At 40.7% G+C, this 24,472-nt stretch overlaps 2 protein-coding genes across 2 annotated transcripts; one reads left to right on the forward strand and one right to left on the reverse strand.

Annotated features, from left to right (window-relative positions):
* Positions 1–1,646: 1,646 nt before the first annotated feature.
* Positions 1,647–13,583, reverse strand: slc25a46 (solute carrier family 25 member 46). Its single transcript, XM_076284332.1, has 8 exons — positions 13,129–13,583; positions 8,724–8,766; positions 8,181–8,238; positions 7,671–7,748; positions 4,469–4,569; positions 4,188–4,244; positions 3,861–3,918; positions 1,647–3,234 (listed from the first exon to the last, which is right to left on the reverse strand). The coding sequence occupies exons 1-8, from the start codon at positions 13,376–13,378 to the stop codon at positions 2,605–2,607; spliced, it is 1,275 nt and encodes a 424-aa protein (XP_076140447.1). The 5' UTR covers positions 13,379–13,583; the 3' UTR covers positions 1,647–2,604.
* Positions 13,584–13,585: 2 nt separating this feature from the next.
* Positions 13,586–23,938, forward strand: tmem232 (transmembrane protein 232). The gene is made up of 13 exons (XM_076283401.1): positions 13,586–14,001; positions 14,101–14,212; positions 14,614–14,719; positions 14,918–15,075; positions 15,295–15,394; positions 15,565–15,686; positions 16,075–16,226; positions 17,217–17,343; positions 17,650–17,827; positions 19,559–19,725; positions 22,564–22,715; positions 23,051–23,126; positions 23,744–23,938. Exons 1-13 carry the CDS (start codon positions 13,862–13,864, stop codon positions 23,936–23,938), a joined length of 1,785 nt encoding a protein of 594 aa, XP_076139516.1. The 5' UTR covers positions 13,586–13,861.
* Positions 23,939–24,472: the final 534 nt, after the last annotated feature.

The following is a 24,472-nucleotide window of genomic DNA, read 5'->3' on the forward strand; positions in this document are numbered from 1 at the left end:
TGATGAGAAATCTGAAGTTTGAACAATTATATAATGGCACGCAAATTTTGACTGCAGAGTTTTGATTGGCCATATTACTGTAGGTGATGTGAGGGAAGGTGACTGAGTGGGCTATCCCACAAATTTGTTTAAATATATATATATAAAGCTGCTAATACATGTAATTGTGATAACTCCACTTTGAGGGTGTTAACAAGGAGAGATGCAGCTACACAAACCTTAGTCTTTTCTGCATCAGCTAGGCCTATGTCAACTGTACCAGCTTTATGTGACTACAAAATATCATACTTAGACTGGGTCCATGAAACATTGGTGAAACAAAATGGTCCTATACCCTAGTATTCAAAAGAAGTGACCTGGCTCCATTTTAATTAAATGGTGGGCTATAGTTGACATTTCTTTACTTATACTTACATTTAACATCTTATCACAAGAAAATAACAGATTTCTTTTTTGTTTGTTGGAGGTTCTCTAACATCAGTCACTTGTTGACAAATTATGTCCATTTATTGAAGCAATAGACTGATAAGCAGTTTGCTATTGGTACGAGGGAAAATTATTTGACGCATATCTGAAGTTACAGCATGACATTCACAGACAGATAACGACTGCACAAATCACTTTTTGAGCATGTTTTTTTTAACCGCATGCTATGAGATTGCTTAAGGAAGGTGCTCAGGTGTGTGAATTGAATTTTAAGACATTGCGAATCACTGATGGATGCTGCAGATAGTAGAACAAATTTCTATAAATGTGTGAGTATAAGCGGATGCATCACAAGGCAATTCGTTTCAAAGATAGCCAGATGTCACTACGTAAAATGTAGAAAACTCCACCCTATATGGGAAAAGTAAAAAAAGGTATATTAACAGCGTCAGAAGTGTCACAAGCAGCCACGAGCAAATCTGTGGCATTTCATTCACTGCCTTTTGATGATGTACAGGTGGGTCTCAAAAAATTAGAATATCGTGTAATAGTTCATTTTTCCCACCTAAATTATTATGATTACAGCTTATAGCTCATGAAAACCCCAAAATCAGTTTCTCAAAATATTAGAATAAATATGTTATTTAAGCCCCAGTTAGACATTTACAGAGCGCTAACAGTTAACTAATGACAAAAACTGTTCACCAAACTGGCACTTCCTAAAGCCATGCTGGCAGATTAGTACACAGGATATTAAGAGCTGCATGCTTAGGCTGTTATAATATGATTGGTAAGTAAGAGGTGAAATTAATAAGTCTTAAAAAAGATGTCCAGGTTTGAGAGCGTAACTTTAATGCTGATGTTGATCACTAAACATTGCTGCAGATGGAAGGGCATAATGTATCAGCAAATGAGAGCAAGGGGCTGTCTCCTAAACCATTGATTTCCAAGTTAACCAGATAAAAGTATAATGTAGAAATCCCCAACATCTGTAAAGCCAGATCTATAGTAAGTGGAGAGTTGGAACCTCCCACAGGCGTTACCTCTTAGTTTCTACCCGAAGAAAGATAACAGGATCAAGATAGAAGTGCATGTGGCATGAAATACAATTAAAGAAAAGAAACAAACAAATGAATGACTAAAAAAAAAACAAGCTCTTTCTCACCGAGAGGGGGATTGTGCAGTGTCTCACTTTTAAAATCACAGAACGCCAAACCCCATCTCTAAGAAGTGCTTTAGTTTGCTTTATTCCATCTTTGCATGTTATACATTTTTATATGACACAAGTAGGTCTGACACAAATCCTTGTGGATGCAAACACATTTAGACAACTTGACTTATCACACATTTCCACTAAGGTGCAAATAATAATTTAAAGACATTTACACTATTTGTATATATAGTTTTTTTCTGTACAATCTGTATACAAATCTATCTAGGGCAAATTGGCACAGTCCATTCTCAAGTGTTCGCACGCATCTAACCCAAAAGCAACATTCACTCCAAACTGATCAAAGAGGAAAAAGAGGATTTTGCTGAAAAGACTGGAGGATTAGAAAGCATGTGTATGTGGTCAGTGTTGAAAGACAATTTACAGAGCACTATATGTTTGAAAGAGTCAAAAGAGCCAAGGCTATACATTGAGAGCACATATACTCCAGTTTTGGTGGACTTGTTAGATTTGCCATATTACTAGACATAGATATTTGACTGGAGATGTCATGCATTGAGTCAGTGCCTTTGGAATCAGAGCCAGTGTTGCAGATACAAAGCATCCTCTAAACTTCAACCAGTGCATGTGCATGTGGATTAGTTGAATACCTTCATTTTCTGAAAATTACATGTACGCACAAATGAAGAATTCACATCAAGAGTCTCATCTGGAATGAACCCATCACCAATCAAAGCCAAGATGAAAAAAACAACAACAACAAATAGTAACACCCCCTTCACACACTCAGTGGAATCGCGCTCAGACAGTGTCTCGGTGTTTAAGAAGGTAAACTTTGGAGGCAACATCTGCATATTCTCTGTATGTGCCAAGTGTGTGGGTGCGTACCGCACTGTGTCGGTCTTGACACATTCTTATTCTTGTTCTCGTCTCGTCTCTCTCTCTCTCTCTCTCTCACTCCCTCTCTTTCACCTCAACCTCCACCTCTAACTTCGTCTCTCCGCTTCTCACGCGTTCTGCAGGAGGGTGGAGTAGATCATCTTGGTGATCTGCAGCACGGCGGCGTGGAGCGAGTACTGCACCAGCACGGCGCCAAAGCCCTTGTAGAAGCCCAGCGTGCCCTCTTCGCGGCGGATGGCGCCAACGCACTCGCGCACGCTCTCGTACTGCGTGTTGATGGGCAGCACCTCGAAGCCCAGGTCAGTGTTGTCGATGATGGTGCGCGTGCCCTGTATGTGCAGCCGATGCAGCACCGTCTCCATCGGGTACAGCAGCACGTCGGCAACCAGGCTGGCGCAGAAGCTCGCCATGAGCTCGGGGAAGTAGGCGTCCAGCATGCTCTGCACGGCGTCCGCCTGGCCCGGGGCGCCGTTGCTCTTCGACGGGGACAGTGGCGGCGAGGAGGCGGCGGCCGGCGAGGAAGAGGAGGGGGAGCGGCGGCGACGGAGCAGGGCCAGCACGAGCTTCTGCACGGCGGAGCTGACCACGTAGTGCAGGATGCCGTGGAGCGCGGTGGGCAGCACCAGGGCCCACAGGGGCAGCAGGCGCTTGCTGTGCGGCACGCCGAGGCCCATGACCCGGCCCACGCCCTCCTTCACACAGTCCAGGATGCCCGGGTTGTCCCGAATGATCTCGCTCTGCACACACACACACACACACACACACACACACACACACACACACACACACACACACACACACACACACACACACACACACACACACACACACACACACACACACACACACACACACACACACACACACACACACACACACACACACACACACGCACGCACACACACACAAACACACACAGCAAATAATTTAATTATTGTGGGCCTAATTCAGCAAAACACGTGATTGGGAGGTACCTATTGATAACTCCAGAGAAATGCTCACAAAGGCTGCTCTGTAAATGATGCTGATTTTTTGCGTACGAAGGTTGCTTTGTAGATGCTTTTGTTATTGTTGCTTTGGTTTGCCATTCAGGCTACTGACAGTGTGTGTGGTACCGTGAATGAGGGGTGTCACAGCCATGCATCATTGTTGTGTCCTGTGTTGTGTAATGTTAAATAATCTTGGTTGTTCATTGGATTGGTCACTGTGGGATATACCCCTACCAACAGTACAAGGAATCTAACACCTCTCCTGTGTATATCTGAAATTACATGAACTAGGACCCAAAGCACTTGCATTTTTTGGGGACTGATGATATTGCTATTGACCATTAACCAGAAGGCATATTTCACTGAATACTGACCTGAACAGTCTCAATGAGACTTGCAGAGTAGAAAGGCATGGCAACAATGTACGTCAGACTGAGAGAAAAAAAAAAACATAAAACAAACCATAACCACAGATGCAATCCAGCATGACAATAAATCTGATAAACTTGGAGAAAAAACCCCAAGGTCACACACACAGAGCTCGTAAAATTGCCCAGTTCTGCAGAAAGGTGAAAAAACTGATACACTGACCATTTTCTTTCTTTCTATTTGAGTATGGAAAGTTATTTTTTAGCAAACTCCATGTGTGAGTGCTAAGGTCAGGAGTCAATTCATATCACAAGTAAAGCCAAGGAAATTACCCTTTAAGCACGAGGTGTCCAACAACTTGCTTGGGGTTCCACTTGTGGGACAATTCTCTGTGAATGCAAAAACACTGATTACAATCTCTATTGGTCTGACAAATGGACAAGAAAGGTCCTTAAGTTAGAAAGAAAAAAAAAATAGAAGATTTAATCAGATTTGTTTTTGGGCTTCTTACATGACAAAACAGAAGAAAAAAAAATGGCTATTGTGAGTATAGTATTTCTGAAATAGAAAATCCCATAGCAAGGGCAAATACAATATGGAAGTCTGTCAATACCTTGGTAAGGGAGTGCATTCACTTATGATTCCCTCTGTTCCCAGAGTAACTCCCTGTACTACGAAAGTGCTACCCATTCCTTTCCATAAAGCTTTTGGACCCTATTGGAGAAAAAAGTAAATGTACACACTATTGTCACCGCCATTTTATATGCATATAGTAGAACAAGATGACATGGCTCCAGTTTAACAATGTTCTTCAGAACATACAATTGAATATATTTAGTTGAATGCAATACAATACTATACAATACAATAACACAAAAGCGCATAAGAGCACATAGGAGTAATATACAGAAAAGACAGAGAAAAATTGTCACATGATGTACATATCTGTGGCATTTAACCCTCAGAACCCGATTGACGCAAAGTGCGTCAAAAAAAGCACACCCGTTCTTCTCTGTTACATTGCTCCGGAACTGTCCATCGCAGCAAGTTGAAACCTTTAATGCGTGACAGAGCTGAAGAAGGAATCTCCAACGAGACTACGCACTACGATCAAGTATGAAAATGAAAAGAAATCATGAAATTAAATCAAATTGCATCATATGTATAGTCTATACTCCTCTGCGTTCACCTGCGCACCCATTACTCTCGTTTGAATTGCTCGAGAACCCATGATCGGATATATATGCCACACATGTCAGATGAAAGAGGAGACACAGAGCTACCATTTGATACCAAGTACATCCTTCTGGGTTATAACAGACGAAGTGACAGCAAAATAATAACTTCATATAGCTCAACTTACCCCACGTTTTTGTGTGTTTTTGTGGCAATGCATGTTTATAATCCAACGCTATCATGTGTTTCTCTATGGCAAAGCATGCTCATAATCCAGTTTTGAGATCCTAGCAAATTCCTGTATGGCATCCAATTCAAGGCTCACATTGCATCCCAATTTGTTTGACAAAGAAACACCTTTTTTGCCTATACTCTGTTCATGGCAATGCAGTAAAAAGTTTTTGTAGAGAATCATCATGAGTGCAATAATGTAGAAAAAGGTGCGCATATCTAAATGTTAAAAAAGTAGGCTGGACTCAAAAAGAGCTCCATTAATTTTTTCTTTTTATTCACCACATGTGACGTTTTGGGACACACTGCCCATCCTCAGACATAAGACAGGTACCTAGCAGCCCATACTTATACTAATTGAACACCTGACATCAATTAATGGAGCTCTAGTGTGCGGACTTAATCATCATGAGTGCACACACAGGCTAATACGCAAACTCGGGTCAAGTCAGGTCAGATCAGTTTGTGTCACAGATATGGAGCGCAGAAAGGTCATTTTTCATTACTAAATAAAAAAAATGGCATTTTTTTCTGTAAGGCACACACCACATATGTCTGTAAATTGCTCAGCCCCAAAGTCTCCCTACACACAGAGCTTCGGGGGGTACAGCTATTTCGACTGGTGACGTCACTCTCCATTTTATATAGGCTTATGATTTCACACTTGTGGTTCACAGTCAATTTTCCTTCGAAATATAGGTCATATGACCGTGGCTGGCTGCTCGACAAGTTAAAAGAAACTACTGTAATTATACTAGCAAGCACAATATACCTTGCACGTTGGGAAGGGTTGAATTTGGGTAAACACTGTTTCAAGGTGCGCCCTGTGCGTAAAATTGCGCGCCACAGTTAATTTGATTTCTGAAAATCCGCGACATTCATTGGTGTTCTATCACAAAACGTTTGTGCAGCAATACGCCTTTAAGAAAGGCTGATCTCTAATAATGGCAACGAGGAAAGACATTTCAGGTCCAATTGATTAATTGGCGTTTCAAACAAACTGCAGGTAACGTTGCAATTATGGGTGTATGGACATTTGCTTAAAAAAGGTTGAGAACCATCTACATGCGAAATTCCTTGAATATTAGTGCAGATTCCCTCTTGTTAAGACATTAAGAATGAAATAAAATCATTAAACATCTCCCCGTGTCAGTATACAGTATCTATGGAACTCCTCCTATGGCGTGTGATTGTAGGCCTGATTTTTAAGCTAAGCAGCAGCGATGGTCGTGGCCGCTGAGTGGAAGGGAGACCTCCGTTTAAACCATAGCGATCTTGCTACTCAATGTTTTTCTAAGGTTGGCTATCAATATGTTACAAAGGCAGTGAAATATTAGACAAATGTATGGCCAGTTGGTCACCACTTGTCAATTCATTCGTATATCAGGCGTTTGCAGCCTACACTGTGCATTTGTTTTAATTCGTCAGTATTATATCATAGCAAAGAACAGTCTTAACTGAAATGGTAGCCTACAGCCCAATGGGGGTAAGGGTTTGAAAATCGTATTTCATTAGATTATATCCTGAATTGTTGGTATGTGATGGTAATACATTACATGCAATATAGGATAACATTAAATTGTATTAATTTTTTTTCAGTACCCCCCAAACTATTATTAAGTCTCATCTAGGGGAGTCGGACCCCCCCAATACCCCCCGTAATTCGAACCATGCCTACACATGAGATACATGTCAACATACAAGAATTTTTATGATACGCTTTTTGTATTTTTATTATTCAAAAATCTAAATTAAATCAATGCAAGTATTAATACAAGAAATTGCAGATTTGGGTAGCCTAGACTCTGAAAAAAACAATATATAGCATTGTGTATGGCACTTACCGTATGACCAGGATAAACGCTTCAAACTAAACGTAGTGAAAATGCCCTTAAAACCGTCTAGGGTTCTAAGGGTTAACTACCCAAATTTTTCGTGGCGCCATGATGGACAAATCTGTGGCGTTTAACTACCCAAGTTCTATTTCATTTCTACTGACCACCAGAGGCGTGCTTTCAGCACCTGGATTTCCATCACATGCACATGCAGGTCGAGTGTTTATATCAACAAAGTCACTCGTGACAGGGGTGACGCATGCCCCCGCCCCGGTACATACCTAGCGTTCATGACATGAAACATCATCATCATGAAACATCATCATTCCGCATCAGATTGTAATTATCTAACTCTGCCCACGTCAGCTGGTGTTAGTAAAACAGCTGACTTATCTTACCTCTTACACCTTCCCTGTAATGGATTTTGCCCTGATGAAGGCCAAAACATGTTGGCAATTTTAACATGATCAACTATGATTAAGCCTATTTATTAAAGTTTTTTAAACTTTTTTGAAAAGTTGACTATGTGTGTTTTGGTAACGTCATAGTGTCAAATCTGTGGTGTATAATTACCTGAGTTTTGGTGACATTGTACATCACACTGACCGCAGTAAAGGGGGACAGATGATAGTTCCGTGCGTGATAATTAACCTGCAATTAAAAAACAAACATTGTGGAAATGGGTGATGCCCTAAACCTCTAACAGGGAGCAGGGATGTAGTGGAGGCTAAACTCAAGTAAATGCAGTTTACCCACCTGAAAGTTTAGAAACAGAGTTTATCCACCTCTCAAAAGAGTTTATTTACCAATTGCAACTTTTAACCTTTAAAAATCACACTGTTTTATCCACATTCACAATATGTACTCATCAACACTCTAGAAACCATTTACTACCACTGGTATTGTTATAAACATTGGTTTATGTTCTGAATGCCTTTTTAAAACAATTAGTTTCCACTATAATCAGTGTAACTGTTTGTGAATGACACATATAGTTTGGATTTTGGGTCATGCACAAGCTAAAAACATAATAATAATTTTGTGATCTGCTATGTGGGTAGTCTGGGGTGTAAGGATGCTTACCTGGCATTGGCGACGAAATACAATGCACGGATGAGCCAGGACATTTTCTGTAAATAGGCTGAATAAAAAAATTGATGGAAGGGTGAATAAAAAGCACACTTAGAACATGATATCTTTAATGCAAAGTCTAGTGATAGATAATAACACTGGCTAATGACAATACGGTTTTACTGTAAAGAAAATACAAATAGTTCTACTCATTTAATAATATTCTGAAAGCATAATTAAAATACATGTTTCACAAATAGCTTTGCTCATTATTTGCATCTTGGATTTCATTTTCAGGCTTTTTTTACAGTAACTTTGAAATTGGACCCCATATATTTGAAAATAAATGTATAAACCTGAAAAAAGAATCAGGACACTGGTATGATTATATGATCACTGCTCTTCCAGTGTGACATTATGATGGTAGACGAACATGATGAAGACGAACATGATGAAATCATTTGAATATAAAATTTTATTTGAAAAGGTAAGATGGTATGTCTATCAAATACAGACTTAAATTAAATAAACAACTTATAGAAATAAACAACTCACCTTGCGAGTCCAATGCCAAATCCAGCAAATCTGTTTAATTGCTCTAAAACAGTAAAAGCGAAATTAGATTATTGGAAATGAAATCATATACATAATACTAAATATGAAAATATATTAAATATTGCATTAATAGCCGAGATTCATTTGTAGGCCAAAAGATTCAAAGGAAAAATTACAACACTGTATAATCAGTCAAATAATTGGGAGAAATATGCTTTTTGTAAACATGGAAAAATTATACAATCTTTAATTTCAGTTCATGAAATATGGCGCCAGCATTTTATTTTTAAAGCATCAATGTGTAAATGCTTCTACTATAAGCTGACCATCTTGAATCACCTGATGTGTTTGTAGCGTTCACCTTAATCTGAGGTTAAATCATGGGGGACACCTCTACATGACGTTCTACAATACGAATCTAAAATACGTTTTTCTTGTCATTTATTATTGACGTCATCAGAAATTCTTTGGTTGTTAACAAAAGTGCCTCAACAGTGCTCCTCTTTCTGTCATCATATAAAGCCCCACCCTAATAGATTAGCAGTGATGGACCCAGTTGATTTTTCGGTCCAAGTGGAAATCTGTTTAAATGGGACGGAGCCTACGTATTTGTCTACAAAGGAAACATGCGTTATCAGATTGATGTGGTTCCCAGTGCCTAATATTTTCACCTCAGTTCTCAAAATTGGAAGATTTACTGTCAAACTACCAGTAGTCAATCGGAAGAAATGTTGATTGAACAGATAATGTTCACTTTATTCTGCGTGGGCATTGAAATGTGGTGGAACAGTGCCAAACTGAAAAAAGGTAATGTCTTGTCTTTGGAGATAATATCTTGTCTTAGAAAGCAAATACTGTGGGTCCTGTGTGTACGTAAGGGAAAGCCAGAAAGCCACTTGCTTTGTTTGAGGTTTCAATTTGTTGTTTATGTCTTACAGTACACTGGAGGAGGAAAGAGCAACTAACTCAATGACGGCATTAATTTATTGAACACGGCATGTGTTCAATAGCAACTCACTCAATGACGGCATTTAATTTATTGAACACCATTGGTACGAAGAGGTCAAAGAAAGAGGTTAAAATGACAAGCACATTTTGTGATGACACCATCAAGCAAATTTCGGTGGAAATACCTCTGAGGTAACAAAATTAGCTGAAATTGCAGATATAACCAAATTGACATCCCAACAAATTGTAACTGCTTAACTCTGATAAAATCATTGCTTTGCTGAATCTCTGTGACTTGACTGACAATTCAGTTTGCGTTCAGTGCATATGGAAAGTTTTGAGATCCTTTGAAGTTTTCCAAATTTTGTTGTTTCAGACACATCTTAAAATTTGTTCAATTCATTTTCTCATTTTTGGTGTGTTATGTAAATGTACTTATAATAAAAGACTGAAATATCACATTTACGTAAGTATTCATACGCTTCACTTGGTACTTGGTTAAAGCAACTTCTGACCAATGACAGCCTTAAGTCTTCTTGGGAATGATCCTACAAGCTTGGCACACCTTTCTTTTGAAAGTTTCTCCCATTCTTCTTGGCAGAATCATTTAAGGTCAACCAGGTTGGAGAGCGTCGGTGCACAGCCATTTTCAGGTCTCTCCAGAAATGCTCTATTGGGTTCAAGTCCGAACTCTGGCTGGGCCACTCGGGGACTTTCACAGAGTTTTCCCGAAGCCACTCCTGTGTTTTCTTTCACTGTATGCTTTTGGTTGTTGTCTTGTTGAAATGCAAACCTTTGCCACAGCCCGAGATCAAGATCACTCTGGAAAAGGTTTTCACTCAGTATTGCTCTATATTTTTCAGCATCGATCTTTCCCTCCATTCTGACTAGTCTCCCAGTCCCTGTCGCAGAAAAACATCCCCACAGCATGATGCTGCCATCACTGTGTTTGAGTGTAGAGATGTTATTAATGAGGTGATGCTCAGCGCCTGGTTTCCTCCACGCACACCATTGTGAATTGTGGCCAAATAGTTCAATCTTCGTTGCTTCTCATGGTCTGAAAGTCATTCAGGTACTTTTTGGAAAACTCCCAGCAGCATGTCATGTGCCTTTTAGTGAGGAATGGCTCCCATCTGGCCACTCTACCATAAAGGCTGGATCGGTGGAGTGCTGCACTGATGGTTGTCCTTCTGTAAGGTTCTCCCCTCTCCACAAAGGAACTCTGGGTCTCATAGTGACCATTTGGTCCTTGGTTACCTGTCTGACAAAGGCCCTTTGTCCCCTATTACTTAGTTTGACTGGGTTGGTTCTTGGAAGACTGTTGATGGTTCCAAATCTCTTCTATTTGAGAATGATGGAGGCTACCATGCTCTTGGGCACTTTCAATGGCGCATAAATGTTTTATCCTTCCCCAGATCTGTGTCTTGTGATCTGTGGCTTTGTACTTGTACTCTGCACAATGACAATAAAGCTGAATCTAATCTAATCTTGAATCTAATCGGATTGCCTACTGCACCTGATCGGAATAGAATGTACCCCGTGTAAACAGATGGCACAAAATTTCAATCGGAATAGTTTAATCGGAAACGGAATAACTGTCCTTGTAAACCCACCAGAGCTCAATTCCAAGTGTCATAACAAAGGGTCTGAATATTTACATGTAAATGGGATATTTCAGTCTTTTATTTTTAATAAATTGTTTTTGCTCCGTCATTGTGGAATATTGTGTGTTGATTGATGAGAAAAAAAATAATTTAATCCATTTTAAGATGAATCTGAAACAACAAAATTTGGAAAACTTGAAAGTGTCTGAAAACTTCCCATATATGTTACGCCGGCAGATCTGGGAACGTTGTATTTGCTCCCATCCCCGCCCCCTTATCCCTGATAAGCAGACCGCTTGGATTGAATTGGAATCAATGATACGATGCAAGCTTGTATTCCCTGAAAAATGGAGTGGTGCAGGGATTTTTTTTCTGTATGACAATACGCTGGTTGTGCGTATACACTGCATATAGGGAATGTGCACAGTAATGCACACTTCTAGTTAACCGTCAGTTGAAGATGTAGCTATTCAGACTTATTTTCAACAATGACACGACACAAAAACATTGATTCTATCTTATACAAGTCTCAATGTTACCACCCATTTAAAAAAAATGCAGCAAGATGACCATGATAGGATTACTACAGTGAATACTTTGCTATTAATGATTCAGCTGGCCATTCTAATCCAAAGCAGTTTGTGTCTAATTCACCTAGTTCTTCCTCACAGTCTTCTACCTGTCTGTTAAGTGCATGCTGTACAGTAAAGAAACTCTCTGTAAACAGGGAAACAAACAGCAGCTAATTGAGCAAAGACTCACCAACAACGGGCCCTAAATGAAATGGCAGGCAAAGTGCAAAATCTATCAACAATCAAAGTTCTTGTGCATGAGCTAGCTATTGTGTGATATGTGGGCCCACTGAGCAGACTCATCAATCAAAGCAGCCAGGCGGCTACAGCATGCCCCCAGAGTGTGCTGTAGGTGCCTGGTTGATTTAGCTGTTGGCTGCAGCAACTTAAGTTAGGCAAAGTCGATTGTTTGTTGAGTACTTTGTGACCTCGAGAAACGGAGATCTACCGGTATGTGAACAATCACCAGAATTCCCATTTAAGACTTGCACTTTGCCAATCATTTAAATTAGGGCCCTTACCTATTTGTAAATGTAATAGCATTTTCCACTTGGAGTTAACTGGATACTGTTAAAATGGTCCTGAGTTTGAGTGCATTCCTGCAAGTTTTACTTTTATCTTGTGTTGTGTTTAACTTGTGTTGTTTCTTTTGTGCATTAATTGTTTAAGACTATCACTTTATTCTGAGCTGCTGAGAAAACTGGTCTACCCTGTCTGTATTATTAGGATACTAATGAAAAATAATCTTGAAGCTTTGCCAGAATCGCCCTTCATAATGGAGCATATGTTGGCATACTCTATCTGCTCTATTGAAAATGCCATACTTTGAGATAACTTGACCATTTAAAAAGCTTGATAGAAACTTCTAAAACAAAAGAAACAAACATGTTCTAGAAACAAACATGTTTGTGTTAATAGGAGGGGCCATTGTAATAGGCCTAAGACTTCTTTAAAGATAGTGTAGTAGCCTAGGCTATAGCAGAACCCAAGGCTTGGAAGCCGGGTGCACTTGGATAGGCTACTGTGTTGTGCTGGAATTGAACAGCTTGAAGCAGGTAGCAGGTGCAGAAGAATGTGCAGCGGAAACATTTTCATTTTGCAATGTTTTAAGTAGCCTTTCCAAGTTGCGTTCTTTGCACAACGATCGAAGTGTTTTTGCATGCACTCCAAAGCTGTATGCAAATGGGGCTCTATGAATTTACATTCATATCATACCTAAAGTTAGCTGACAGTAGGCTACCTATCGAAAGCACCATGTTTCATCTCTCGCATAATACCTACCGGATGGTGGAGCAGCTGCCTGGGGATCGTCTGACCCCGGAGGAGCAGGGCCCGTCTCAAATTGTGGTGTGCGTTCATCGAAATGCAAATTTCGGCTACCTGGGATGTCAGGGGGGGTCGTGACCCAGTGCTGCAGATCAGCACTAGATGCATTATTGAATGACCTTCCAGAGTAGCCCCCACCGTATGACGGATCCTCCCTTCCCCTGTAACCTAAGCCGTCAAAGCTATCAGGTCGCCGAGAAGTCATGATGAAGAAATGCTAAGTGACCGTGATTATAAATAGAAATATCGTTATTATATTCCACGCGGTAGCATAAGCTACACAGGACAAAAGAAAACCATTGAAAAAAATCTAATAACCTGCCACTGCTGATTAAAATGAAAGTGGGACTGTGTAATCAGAGGAAACCAACAAGCTAGCTAGCAAAACAACGCAACAGCAGTGAACCTTCACCACCGGAAGCTCTGTCCTGTTTCCGTGTGCAAACCGTGTGCAGCCTGGGACATGTAGTTAATCTACAAGCGCATCAAGGCAAGCACAACTACGCGTTCTCGTGGCCATAGCAACATAGCCAGAAGAAAACTCACATTGGGAGTTCATAAAATGTAACTTGCCCAAGCTTGTAGTAGGCTATGTTTGTTTAATTTCCGATGGACATTTTCAAAAGTTCGAATGTGAGATGTTATAGCAACACTATCACAACTTAACGCGGTAAACCAAACGTTTAAAATGCCAATAAGGAAAATTCAAGTTGTTCACAGTTTGGCATTGATTTCCCAAACACACCAAGAGGAGCTCCAAGAACGACTCATCAGGAGGTCAGAAGTCTCTGGAGAAGTTACAGACAACAAGAGTTTTCATGCAACCAAGTCAGTGTGTTAGTGGGCTAGGCTATCTTTTGGAATGCAACCTTTGGATTGATGGCTAGTGGTTAATTTGAGTAACAACTGCATGTGCATTTTTGTTAGAAACCCATTTGAAGTAACAGAAGAGTTTATTGTACATTTCAACCATGCCCAGTCGGGTGAGGAACAAGAACGGTACATTGAACTTGCCAACCAACTTCTCAGTGGCATCAAGGTAATAAGATGGGGGAAGACAGTTATGTAGCCAGCGTAGGCCTGGCTGACTATGCATGTTTAGTATCATTGTTAGGATGATCCTAGACATTGGTTTGACCATGTAAAAAATAAAAGAAAAACAGGCTTACAAAAATCATCCAAAACTCATTTTAAATGTGTTTATGGAAAATAATGACAGACTTTCATTTTTAGACACACTTTTAGATGACAATATTTAAGCATGAAACCTCATGGATATTTACAGATGCCTCTAATAGGCTATAGGTTACCTCTCAGCAGGACTGGTTTAAGGCATTAAGAGTCATGATCTTACTGAATGCCCAGTAGGGGGAGGCATACATCTTTCTCTACATCCTGGCTGCACCATTGACCTCAAGCAAACTCTTGACTCTTTAACAGCGTCGAGCCGGACTAAAGTCCATGGGAGAAGGGAACCATGTTGAACTTCCTCTTGCCTGGAAAGAGCTGCTCTTGCTGAGCTTGTGTAATGGACAAATACAAAATGGTGGGTAGATGGCCTTACTGTAAGTTGACACAGACACAGTAGACTGACAAGAGATTGTGGGAACCATTAGGTGACCATCTGTGTTGACACCTCAAGCCAAACAGAATCTTCTTAGCTTTGTTAATGGTCATATCATTTGGATCACAAATTTAATCACTGGTGGTAGTATAATCAGTGTTTTTTCTTCTCCGTGTGTAGCTGCATTGGATGCCCTTTTGGTGTCTCTGGATCAGGCACCACTGCAGACCGACCAGATAACTGTTCTGTTCTACCTGGGAGAGTCAGTGCTGTACTCTGTGTGGTCCGATGCGTCATCCAAACCTAATCTGTACACATGTGAAATGAAGTTGCTTAAGGTTTTCCTCCCATGCCTTGTGTCTAGTTTCAGTTCATCCTTATAGCATATTTCCATATACTGTCTGAGACTTTGTTTATGTAATCTAAGCACAACCTTTTTATATTCTTAACAAAGATTTAATTCAAGCATAGTAGCCAGAATGAACTGGATGAATGTATCTTTGTTGAGCATATTTTCATCTCTTCATGAGCATGTTTACCACCTTTTTTTTTAACAGCTTGGATATTTGGTGTTTCTGAGACTGTTTCTCTTCCATATGTCAGAAGACTTGATTGGGTATGAGAGAAGTAGAGCTCATCTTCACAGTTTTCTAAACGGTATTACAAATTGATCAGCCAGATTCTCTCAAACTCTGGTGGACAAATGTGTCAAACATGAATCATGAAATGATTAATTTCTTCAACCAGATTGTACTTTTTTCACATAGTTTGGAAGGTTATTTTTGAGGATAAAATTGATCTATTATTTTCTTATTTTCTTCCTTCAGCTCTGTCACATTGTGAGGCATGCTATCATCAGTTTCCGGACATTTCTTTTGCCGTGCACTTCATGCTAAGTGTCGGACAGATAATATGTGGCAATGAAACCAGCGGTCAGGATTCAGATCAGGTATCCTGTTTCAGGAGGTTCATTTAAGGTTTTCTGCAATGCAGTATAACTTTAGGATACAGTCCTAATGTCTCCGAAACATTTGCAACATGCACAGTGTGAAGCAATGAATACAAACAACAAGCTTTCAAAATGAATTATTGGAACATTCTGCTTCATTAACCAGTTAACACTGCCAATGAAATCTAATCTGGATGATTCGTTGTGCACTGTACAATACTACAGAACAAATGTTAGAATGGTTTTATTTAAATTGTATAGAATTACATAGTTACTGATGTTCACTAATCAAACACGATCTGAGTAAGAACTAGCCAGATACTTTGTGTGGCAAAAAAACACTCTAAGCAGTAATGCAAAGTAATAATTTGTAAGTCTTAACAAGCAGGCCAGTGCAACAGTGGTTCAGGAGTACGAGGTGAGCCATGTCCTGTGGGACTGTCTGCTTTGCTGGTACTCAGAGCAGCACAGCATCCCTCAACTGCCCAATGTGGTGGAGCACCTCATCCTGCACAGGGACCAGATGCTGCAAGACAACTGGTGAGTCGAGACTAGGATGCATGACTAGAATGAATACTATTTTTTATTTGTACAAATATTTGCAGAGGTGGAAATTTGGACAAACTTTGCGTGTTTTTTTCTTCTCTGGTTGTGGTAAACTATTTAATGTTACCACCTTTGCTACTTTTACTTGAAGAATGAAATTTACCAAACAAACTGCCTGTGCGATAGTCCATGTCATTAACACAACAATATATGGTACATTGAAGGCCCCAGATTCCTTAAACCAAGCCTTCTACCTTATGTTGTATGATAGTCAGTTTCTCATGATACCAATTAGATTGGGTCAAAGTACTCTTTGAAGGTGCCTTCAGCAAGTAACTCCAACCCTAGTCCAAAGTAGGTTACATGCATTTATAGAAAGTCATTCCTGCCCACTTCTATAACAATGTATTCCCCTTTGAGCCACGAGAGGAGAATCATATTCAGAGAGACCATGGACAGTTTACAATCAATTGCACAGAGACTTTATGTCCTAAATATATTTATTTTTGACTTGTATCTGTGTGTGTGTGATATATGTTAATATTATTAATTGCTGCTCTAACACGATAATTTCCCTTTGGGGATGAATAAAGTAATATAGTAATAATAAAGTAATATGTCTATCTATCTATCTATCTATCTATCTATCTATCTATCCATCTATCTATCTATCTATCTATCTATGTGGATGAAAAAGAGCACTGAATCTAACAGGATCTTTCTTTCTCAGTAGAATTACCAATGCCTCTTACTGTAATATAACCTGCATGGGTGAACTGATCTGTGAGCTTTATGGCATCCAGGGTTACTTAATAATATGATGTTCTAGTGTAGATTGAAACCACATGTGTCTCAATTGGGGTGATTCTCACGTGGACATCTGTTGTTTGTTTGTTTATTTGCCGTTGATGTCTCATCAGTTTGATATACGCTGTGTTTAAAACTACTCCCGAGAAACGTCTGTATGACTGACTTTTGTCTCAGGGTGGACAGTAGTTTGGGACTCCTGGTGCTCGGTGAGGCAGCTAAGACCAGCTTGCAGTGCCTGCAGGCCCTGATGGGCCTTCATGTGTGGCGGAGGCAGGAGGGAGGCGAGGAGAGAGCGGAGGAGGTGAGGATGCTAATGCAGGTGCCGTGCCTTCCTCGCGGCTCTGTGTGACCAGCTGGTCCTCTCACGGCTGACATCAGGGGGCTGCCAGAGCCTTTTGCTGAATCAGCTGCGAGTGCCGTTTTCCAAGAAATTGCACAAGCAAAAACGAGAGCTCAGACGAGTGCTGCCTGCTGTTTGTATGTTTGTGTGTGTGTGTGTGTGTGTGTGTGTGTGTGTGTGTTTGTTTGTTTGTTTGTTTGTTTATGCATGCTGGTTTGTTTATCCTCACTTGGTTTGATACTGGGGCAATATGTTCTGATTTTACAGGGTGGGATTCCACCAAGGGGTGCCTGGCCTTGGCAGTTGGAGCATGTGTATTGTAGCGCGTTGGCTGACATTTGCCTGCAGAGCAAAAGTGCGGAGATCCAGAAAGTGGCACTGGCGGGACAAGCCAGCAAGCCTGGGCACAGAGATGCCGGAGGACTGCTATCTCTCCTCAAGCTATGTGAGTGCATTAACAAAACACAGGCAGGCAGGCTGGACAACAACAAGCGGACCCTATAATCACTCAATAGCCTCAAATGTGTTTTGTAACCTTCCTACAAGCACATTGCATCAATATAAGTTCAACGCTGGTCGGGTTCCATGTCTTAACAGTTCTTTGCCTGTACTTTCTCAGTACAGTAACAACTAAAAACACAACAATTGGACAAATCTATTGCCTATGAATGTGTACAATGTTCACACCAAGGAAGAGAAATAAGAAGAGTAACTTATCTCACCTAGTGTACCACCAAAGTAGTGAAGATTATCTGTCTCTAAAAGTTTTTGAGGAGTCATTGAAGCCCACCTGTGAAATAACATTATTACCTGTTCAAGTCCTCTTATTATTACCTTATGTTTTACCTCAGCATAGCTGCCCTCCTCGCGCCTCCCTTCCCCTGGGCAGGTCTGCAAATCATCTGTCATGCTCCAGCTTTATTTACATTCATCAGCACCAATGACATTGGCCCCATATCAAGGCATTTTAAATGGATCTCACCTTGTCCTCCACTCTCCTGGGCACTGGACTCGCTGATAAGTTAGATTAGAGAGAGAGAGACAGAGAGAGAGAGAGAGAGAGAGACTGAGAGAGAGAGGGGAATTACTCGCATCTCTTTTTTTCTCTGGAGTGAAGCAACCTGGTGCAACGGAGACCGCCTCTCACCTCATCAGGCGCTCAGGAATCAATAACGGAGACTGGAGGGGAGAGGGTGGGGTGTGTGTGTGTGTGTGTGCGTGTGTGTGTGTGTGTGTGTGTGTGTGTGTGTGTGTGTGTGTGTGTGTGTGCGTGTGTGTGGGTGTGTGTGTGTGTGTGTGTGTGTGTGTGTGTGTGAAGAGGGTTGCCAGTTTTTCACGAAGGTGAAATGTCTGCACAGTGAAATGTCTGTGTATCTCTCAAGACAAACAGGCAGACAGACAGATACGTAGATAGATAGGTCATTTTACCCATCCGTGATTAGTGAACACACACACACACAGCACACAGTGAGTGAACACCCACAAACACAGAGTAGTGGGCAGCCACTGGTGCAGTGCCCAGGGAGCAGTTGGGGGTTGGGTACCTTTCTCAAGGACACCTCAGCTGTTGATGTGGACATGGGAGAGCAGTGTTCAACCATTCCCCCTGCCCACACTTTCCCTACCAGTGAGAGATCGAACCGGCCACCCTTCGGTGACTAGTCCCTAGCCAGTAGGCCACGGCTATACCCCCTCTGTAAAGACACTACATACTGGGTATTTCTCAATTTGAAGAATGTTAAGAGTGGTCTCCTGTTCTACAGAGGGCTGCCAGAAAATCTCCTCCTGGAGTGGTACACTCCTGCACTGTTAAGTCATAACTCTACTCTGATACCTCTGCGGCAACTAATCATGCCCCTCTTGCAGGTCTAGACCGCAGGGCCAAGTGCACTTTCTCTTTTTCACACTCTTTGTGTATTAGTTACATTCTTTCCTGAAATTGTCTATCTTTCCATTTCTTTCTGTCTATATGTATCCATCCATCTTCCATGAATATAGACACACACACACAGAAACATATGAAGGTATGCCTTTATGACTGGATTTCCAAATGTTATAGCATATATTGGCACACACTGCACAGAGTATGAGCAGTGTGTGTGTGTGTGTGTGTGTGTGTTTATTGTGTGTGTATGTATGATGTGTATGTGTGCACATGTTAGCTTTGTGTCTGTAGCAGAGCAGGAGGGCGACTGGCGGCTACGCTACAGCGCGGTGCAGGCCGTGGCCAGAGTGTGCCGGGACGCTGAGGGGGGCCTGAGGGGCGCCGCCTGGCTGGCCCTCCAGGAACAGCTGAGCCACGAGCAGGACCAGCGCGTCCACACGGCCATGACACTCTCAGAGGTACAGCAAAGCCTTACAGAGTTTATATGGAAGACCTTATAGAGTTAATATGGAAGACCTTATAGAGTTAATATGGAAGACCTTATAGAGCTAATATGGAAGAACTTATAGAGTTTATAAGGACAACCTTATAGAATTTCTATGGACGATTTTATAGCGTTTATATATACAACCTTATTGCGTTAACAACGTTGTAGTCTTTATATGGACAACCTTATAGCGTTTATATGGATGACCTTATAGTGTTTATATGGGGAAATGGTGCACAGGGGGTATGATGCCGAATGAGTGCTCAGTTTTTGTAATATGTGTTGGGGTTGTGGGTTTTATTTCCAGATCTTGATGATATGATCCGTGATTATTGTTTACTTTTTGCAAGATACTGTTGAATAGTTCCTGATTTGCAGTAGTTAAAAAAGAAAATGTTGAGAAGGCACAGAACTTTGAAAAGTGTTTTTTTTTTTTTTTAACAAGCACCTTGTTAGTGAGAAAGCATTATTAATTATGCTTGTTGTGCAGACTGCAGCTCTTCATTCTTGTGACTGTAAACTCAAAAGCCAACTGGAATGTCCTGTAGTTCTCCAAACACCATCTGTTGAAAAGGCAGTCTATGCCAAGAAAATCAGGGTTTCAATCAACACAACACTTTCTGACCTCAAAGCAGGTCAGATTGTGAAATACTTGAGCAGAGGAATGAAATTGCCTTCTATTGAGTTAACATTCAGCTTCATCAAGTCAAAGAATTACTTGCAATCTTTGAAAAATGATTTTCTGTAATACGTTGTTGCATGTATTGATGTACTGAGAAGGCTTCATATATGAAAAACACAGCGTTATATTTATGAGGCAAAATCCATGTGACAAACCATTTTGATTGGAAATGTGCCTAATCTTTCAAGCGACAAGAGTATTTTTTTTAATTTTCACCACTCCTAATATAAAACAAAAAAATTCTCACTGAACCTAATGAGGAGATGAAGACCTCAGCATCCTCTGTTTAACCCGGCATTTACGCCTGAAAAAAAAAAACAGTTTTCAGGGAGGGATCAACCTGTTCTGATTAGGCCAGCAAACAGAGGATGGCCATGGCACTCGGCGAACAAAGGGGTGAAATTTTCTACTCTGTGAAAAGTAGGGCGGCTAATCACAGGTTTGAGCCTGGAAACAAAGGCCCACGCGTCACCCAGATGATTGCTCCGGTGGGCAGACAAAGGCCTCTGGGAGGGCATCGCCTGAGGGAGCAGTGAGGGAGCGTGGGCCAGATGCAGGCCACGTCTGGCCCAGTTGTGGGGGACCGATCAGGTCTGGATGTGGTTTGGAGTCGGCAGATATGCAGTTGATGGAGGCAGGGCTGATATCTCTTTCGTTTGAGGTTGTGAAGAGAATGATTGTTCGAGTTCAAAAAATAAAAGTGCGCTCACCAACCATTCCTTTACATAACTGAAAAGAAATGGAAAAGGGGAAAAAATAGAAAATAAAAAACACTGAAGACAACACAAAAACAGAATGTGATTAACTTCCCAAGGTGAACCACCAACGATGGGGACTCTGTCTTTCTCTCTCTCTCTGTCTTGCTTTTCCTTTGTGAGGCCTTGAAATTGATCACTGTCTGGTCTATGGCAACGTGGACTTGGCCCTCATTCCATCTTAATCGAGGAAGTCAAATGAAGTGTCCTTCGCTTCCATGCGTAAAGTTCCCTTCTTGTCTGTGCGGGACAGGTGAATCGCTTCTTCAAAGTTAAAGTCGCCTGTGGTTTTGTGTTTTCAGATTCTCTCTGTCCTTGACCTCTAGCCTTTGTAGAGATGTCTTGTTTGCTGTACTGCTGAAAAAGCCTTTAAAGGTTGTCATTTTAAAGTAGATGAGGTAAATATATAGAGATGTGTGGAGGCAAAGTCGTGGGTAATTCAGTGAGAGACAAGCTTGCTTTTCTCTCTTATCTCATTAGTTACTCCAGGCAGGCAAGATTAAAGCACATACTACAAACCAATGAGCAATTGTTTTACATCTGAAAGTCTTCATTTATCTCTGTCTGAATGCTTGCAAGTTGCACAAAACTAATTAAAATATTAATAAGTATACTAGCATACCACTCATACATTCCTTTTGGATAAATACATCTTATGCACTGTAAGTCAGACTTCAGTAACAAGAGGTGCATTTTTTAATATTGTGTAATAAAATGCTAACAGAATGGCTTATATTTAAGTCCAAGTAAGGGAATGTAGACATATGGAAAGAGATGCAGGAGTGTATCTCTTAAGAAATCACCTTATATGTATGTGCATGTATGTGCGTGTGTTTTTTTATTTTATATCCCATAGTATTCCTAGTAAGAATCCTACGGGTCAAATAACTGTTAACAGAATTGGTGGTAGCATTCTAGTGTAATAAAGTCATAAAATCCCCAATACAGGAATGACTGGCACCGAAATGCACCGTCTGTACAGTTTACTGTACCCCTTAAAATGTTTGATAGATTTTACATGAAGTCATGAAAATATGACAGTTGGAAATTGGAATGATATAAAATCCAATGAAATTATGACATTGGAATAAAGGGTCTTTATAAACTTGGTATGAAATGCAATGAAAACATGAAATTGGAATAAAGGGTCTTTACTTGATAAAAACTGATGTAAAATGCAGTGAAATATGACTCAATGTCACAGACATTGCCCTTGTTATAGGCCTGGGTGGTTGCTGTAAAAACTCCCACACGACCTGACGGAGCACGGAGTCCACCCAGCTCTCCGGCTGTCCTGCCATGTGAGCACCTCATTTCCTCCCGGCTAGCTCACTTCCTGTCCCACCTCTACCTCCCTGCGACTCCCCACCAGCCTTCTGTCCAGTCCCAGCTCTACAGTGCGCCCGAAAAGCGCATCCACCCGAGGTCCAAATCTAGAGGAGACCGGGCCTTATCTGAAAGGAGCCGTGTCAAGACTCCCGTGTCAGTTATTCCAAAAGTCGAAAGTGGACGTCAGACACCAAGGTGATAAAATTTCATCCCTCTGATATGCTAAGAAGAAGCTGTTTTTTGTACTTCTTTCATGCTGCAATGCAGTGCTGTAAATAACAACAAAAATCTGAGATTGTGCACAAAATAAATCACCTTGGGTGTCTTGAAAGGTGCTTTACAAACAAAATGTATTATTATTATTAGTAGTATTATTATTAAAATCTCACCAATTCCTTTTATGTTACCCTCATGTTGATTAGGAAATATTCGTTTCCATGTCATAATTGTGCTACTACCTTACCTTGTCGCTTATGTTATTAATTAAGTCTTAGTTTTATTCTTCCAACCCCTCATTTGATATCTTTCAGATCAAGTCAGAAACAAGCTCATGTGGACTTTGTGAGCCGTACAGACACAGATCTGATGAAAGTCATTGAGGATCAGGTGAGGACTCCTAACTTAGCTTGATAAGTTTCTCAATTTTTAAAGATTGAATAAAAATGGATAAAATATGTCTGCCAAATGTTAAAAGTAAATGTGATTAAAATGTACAGCTTGGACTTTCAGTGAAGACAATGTACAGTTCAACACAGACATGGTCGTGAGAGCCTCCTGGTAGTCGTCACAGAAAATACCTCAGATTTGGTCTTTCCCTGCACATATGCTGTGTGTCTACACAAACAAAATGTAATACTTAGCAATACTTTTGATCCTGTAGTTTGTGCAGGTAGGGGAGGGAGTGAGGGAGCTTTTCTGGTATACACTTCTCCCTGAAGATGATCCTGCTGGGCACTCTAGCTCATAGCTCATTCGCATGGTTTTCCAGAGTACCCTGTAAAGCATTGCTGCACATGGTAGAAGATGTGTCTGGATTTTCAAAGAGATCTTAACAGAGTCTGGACTTTCAGTGACTCTCTGAATGTAAAGCTTTCAGGTCTCGCTGCTAATAGAAGTGAATGAAACATCCCAAAGCGGCATTGTCACTGATTACTTGTGCAAGATCTCAATTTGAGAACTGATGTAAGCTATAAAGAAATGATACGTTTCATATTCTCTTGCAGTGGCAGAAAGAATTGCAAATCAAAATAGCCGAGGAAGAGGAGATTGAAAAGGAAGAAATGGCCAAGCACCAGAATGAAGAGTTGGAGAAGTTTGAAGGCATCATGAGGAGGCGAAAAGAGATACTGGTAAAGAACACAAAACCATATGAGCTTGTGTCGTTCCAGACCACCTCCTGTGCAGAAATACAAGACTGAAACTGCAGAGTTGATTGAGTTCAGTGTTTTTATTTTAGTTGTTGTATAGAAATATTTAGTATCCTGTTTGCCTCAGTGGTCTGGTATTACTCTGATTGAGATCCCCATCTTGCCCTTGTTAAATCACTGACTGATTACTGATTGTAGAAAGGATATTGGTTTGCTAATCACAACTCATTCTTCCACAATGATGACCAGGCTCTGCTGTTAAGGTCTAAAAAAAAAGCATAAAATTCAATTTATCCAATAAAAGAGTTTGACTTTTTCTTTCGGGGGCCAATAAACAACTACACCCTACACCGCATCAGAGGATTTAAAAGATGATAGAAAAAAATGCCTGTGATCATGTGGTTTCTCACTCGGATGACTCTTCCCAGATATCTCAGGTTCCAGTGTTTATGGATAAAACAAATCATATATTGTTTGAAACGAACTAGAAGCACAGCTTCAGAGGTATTTTTTCCTCGTTTAATCTCTTCAATCATTAACGTGGTTGACAGGTCAAACTAAAGAACCTTTATTTTTGATGACAGA

Source organism: Alosa pseudoharengus, unplaced genomic scaffold, assembly GCF_046254945.1.
Source record: "Alosa pseudoharengus isolate Yale_2024_CS ecotype anadromous, Long Island Sound unplaced genomic scaffold, YU_APseudo_1.1 YU_APseudo_1.1_scf_14, whole genome shotgun sequence".
In the NCBI taxonomy this organism is placed as follows: Eukaryota; Metazoa; Chordata; class Actinopteri; order Clupeiformes; family Clupeidae; genus Alosa; species Alosa pseudoharengus.

Bases quoted from the DNA above. Each gene is read 5' to 3' on its own strand.
- slc25a46 (XM_076284332.1), bottom strand. From the start codon at position 13,378: ATGACTTCTCGGCGACCTGATAGCTTTGACGGCTTAGGTTACAGGGGA. The intron at 8,767-13,128 runs GTAGGTATTATG...TTACTGTTTTAG, and splicing joins GGCAGCTGCTCCACCATCCG to AGCAATTAAACAGATTTGCT. The intron at 4,245-4,468 runs GTATTGACAGAC...TTGCATTCACAG, and splicing joins GAATGCACTCCCTTACCAAG to AGAATTGTCCCACAAGTGGA.
- tmem232 (XM_076283401.1), top strand. From the start codon at position 13,862: ATGCCAATAAGGAAAATTCAAGTTGTTCACAGTTTGGCATTGATTTCC. The intron at 14,720-14,917 runs GTGGGTAGATGG...CTCCGTGTGTAG, and splicing joins TAATGGACAAATACAAAATG to CTGCATTGGATGCCCTTTTG. The intron at 22,716-23,050 runs GTGATAAAATTT...GATATCTTTCAG, and splicing joins AGTGGACGTCAGACACCAAG to ATCAAGTCAGAAACAAGCTC.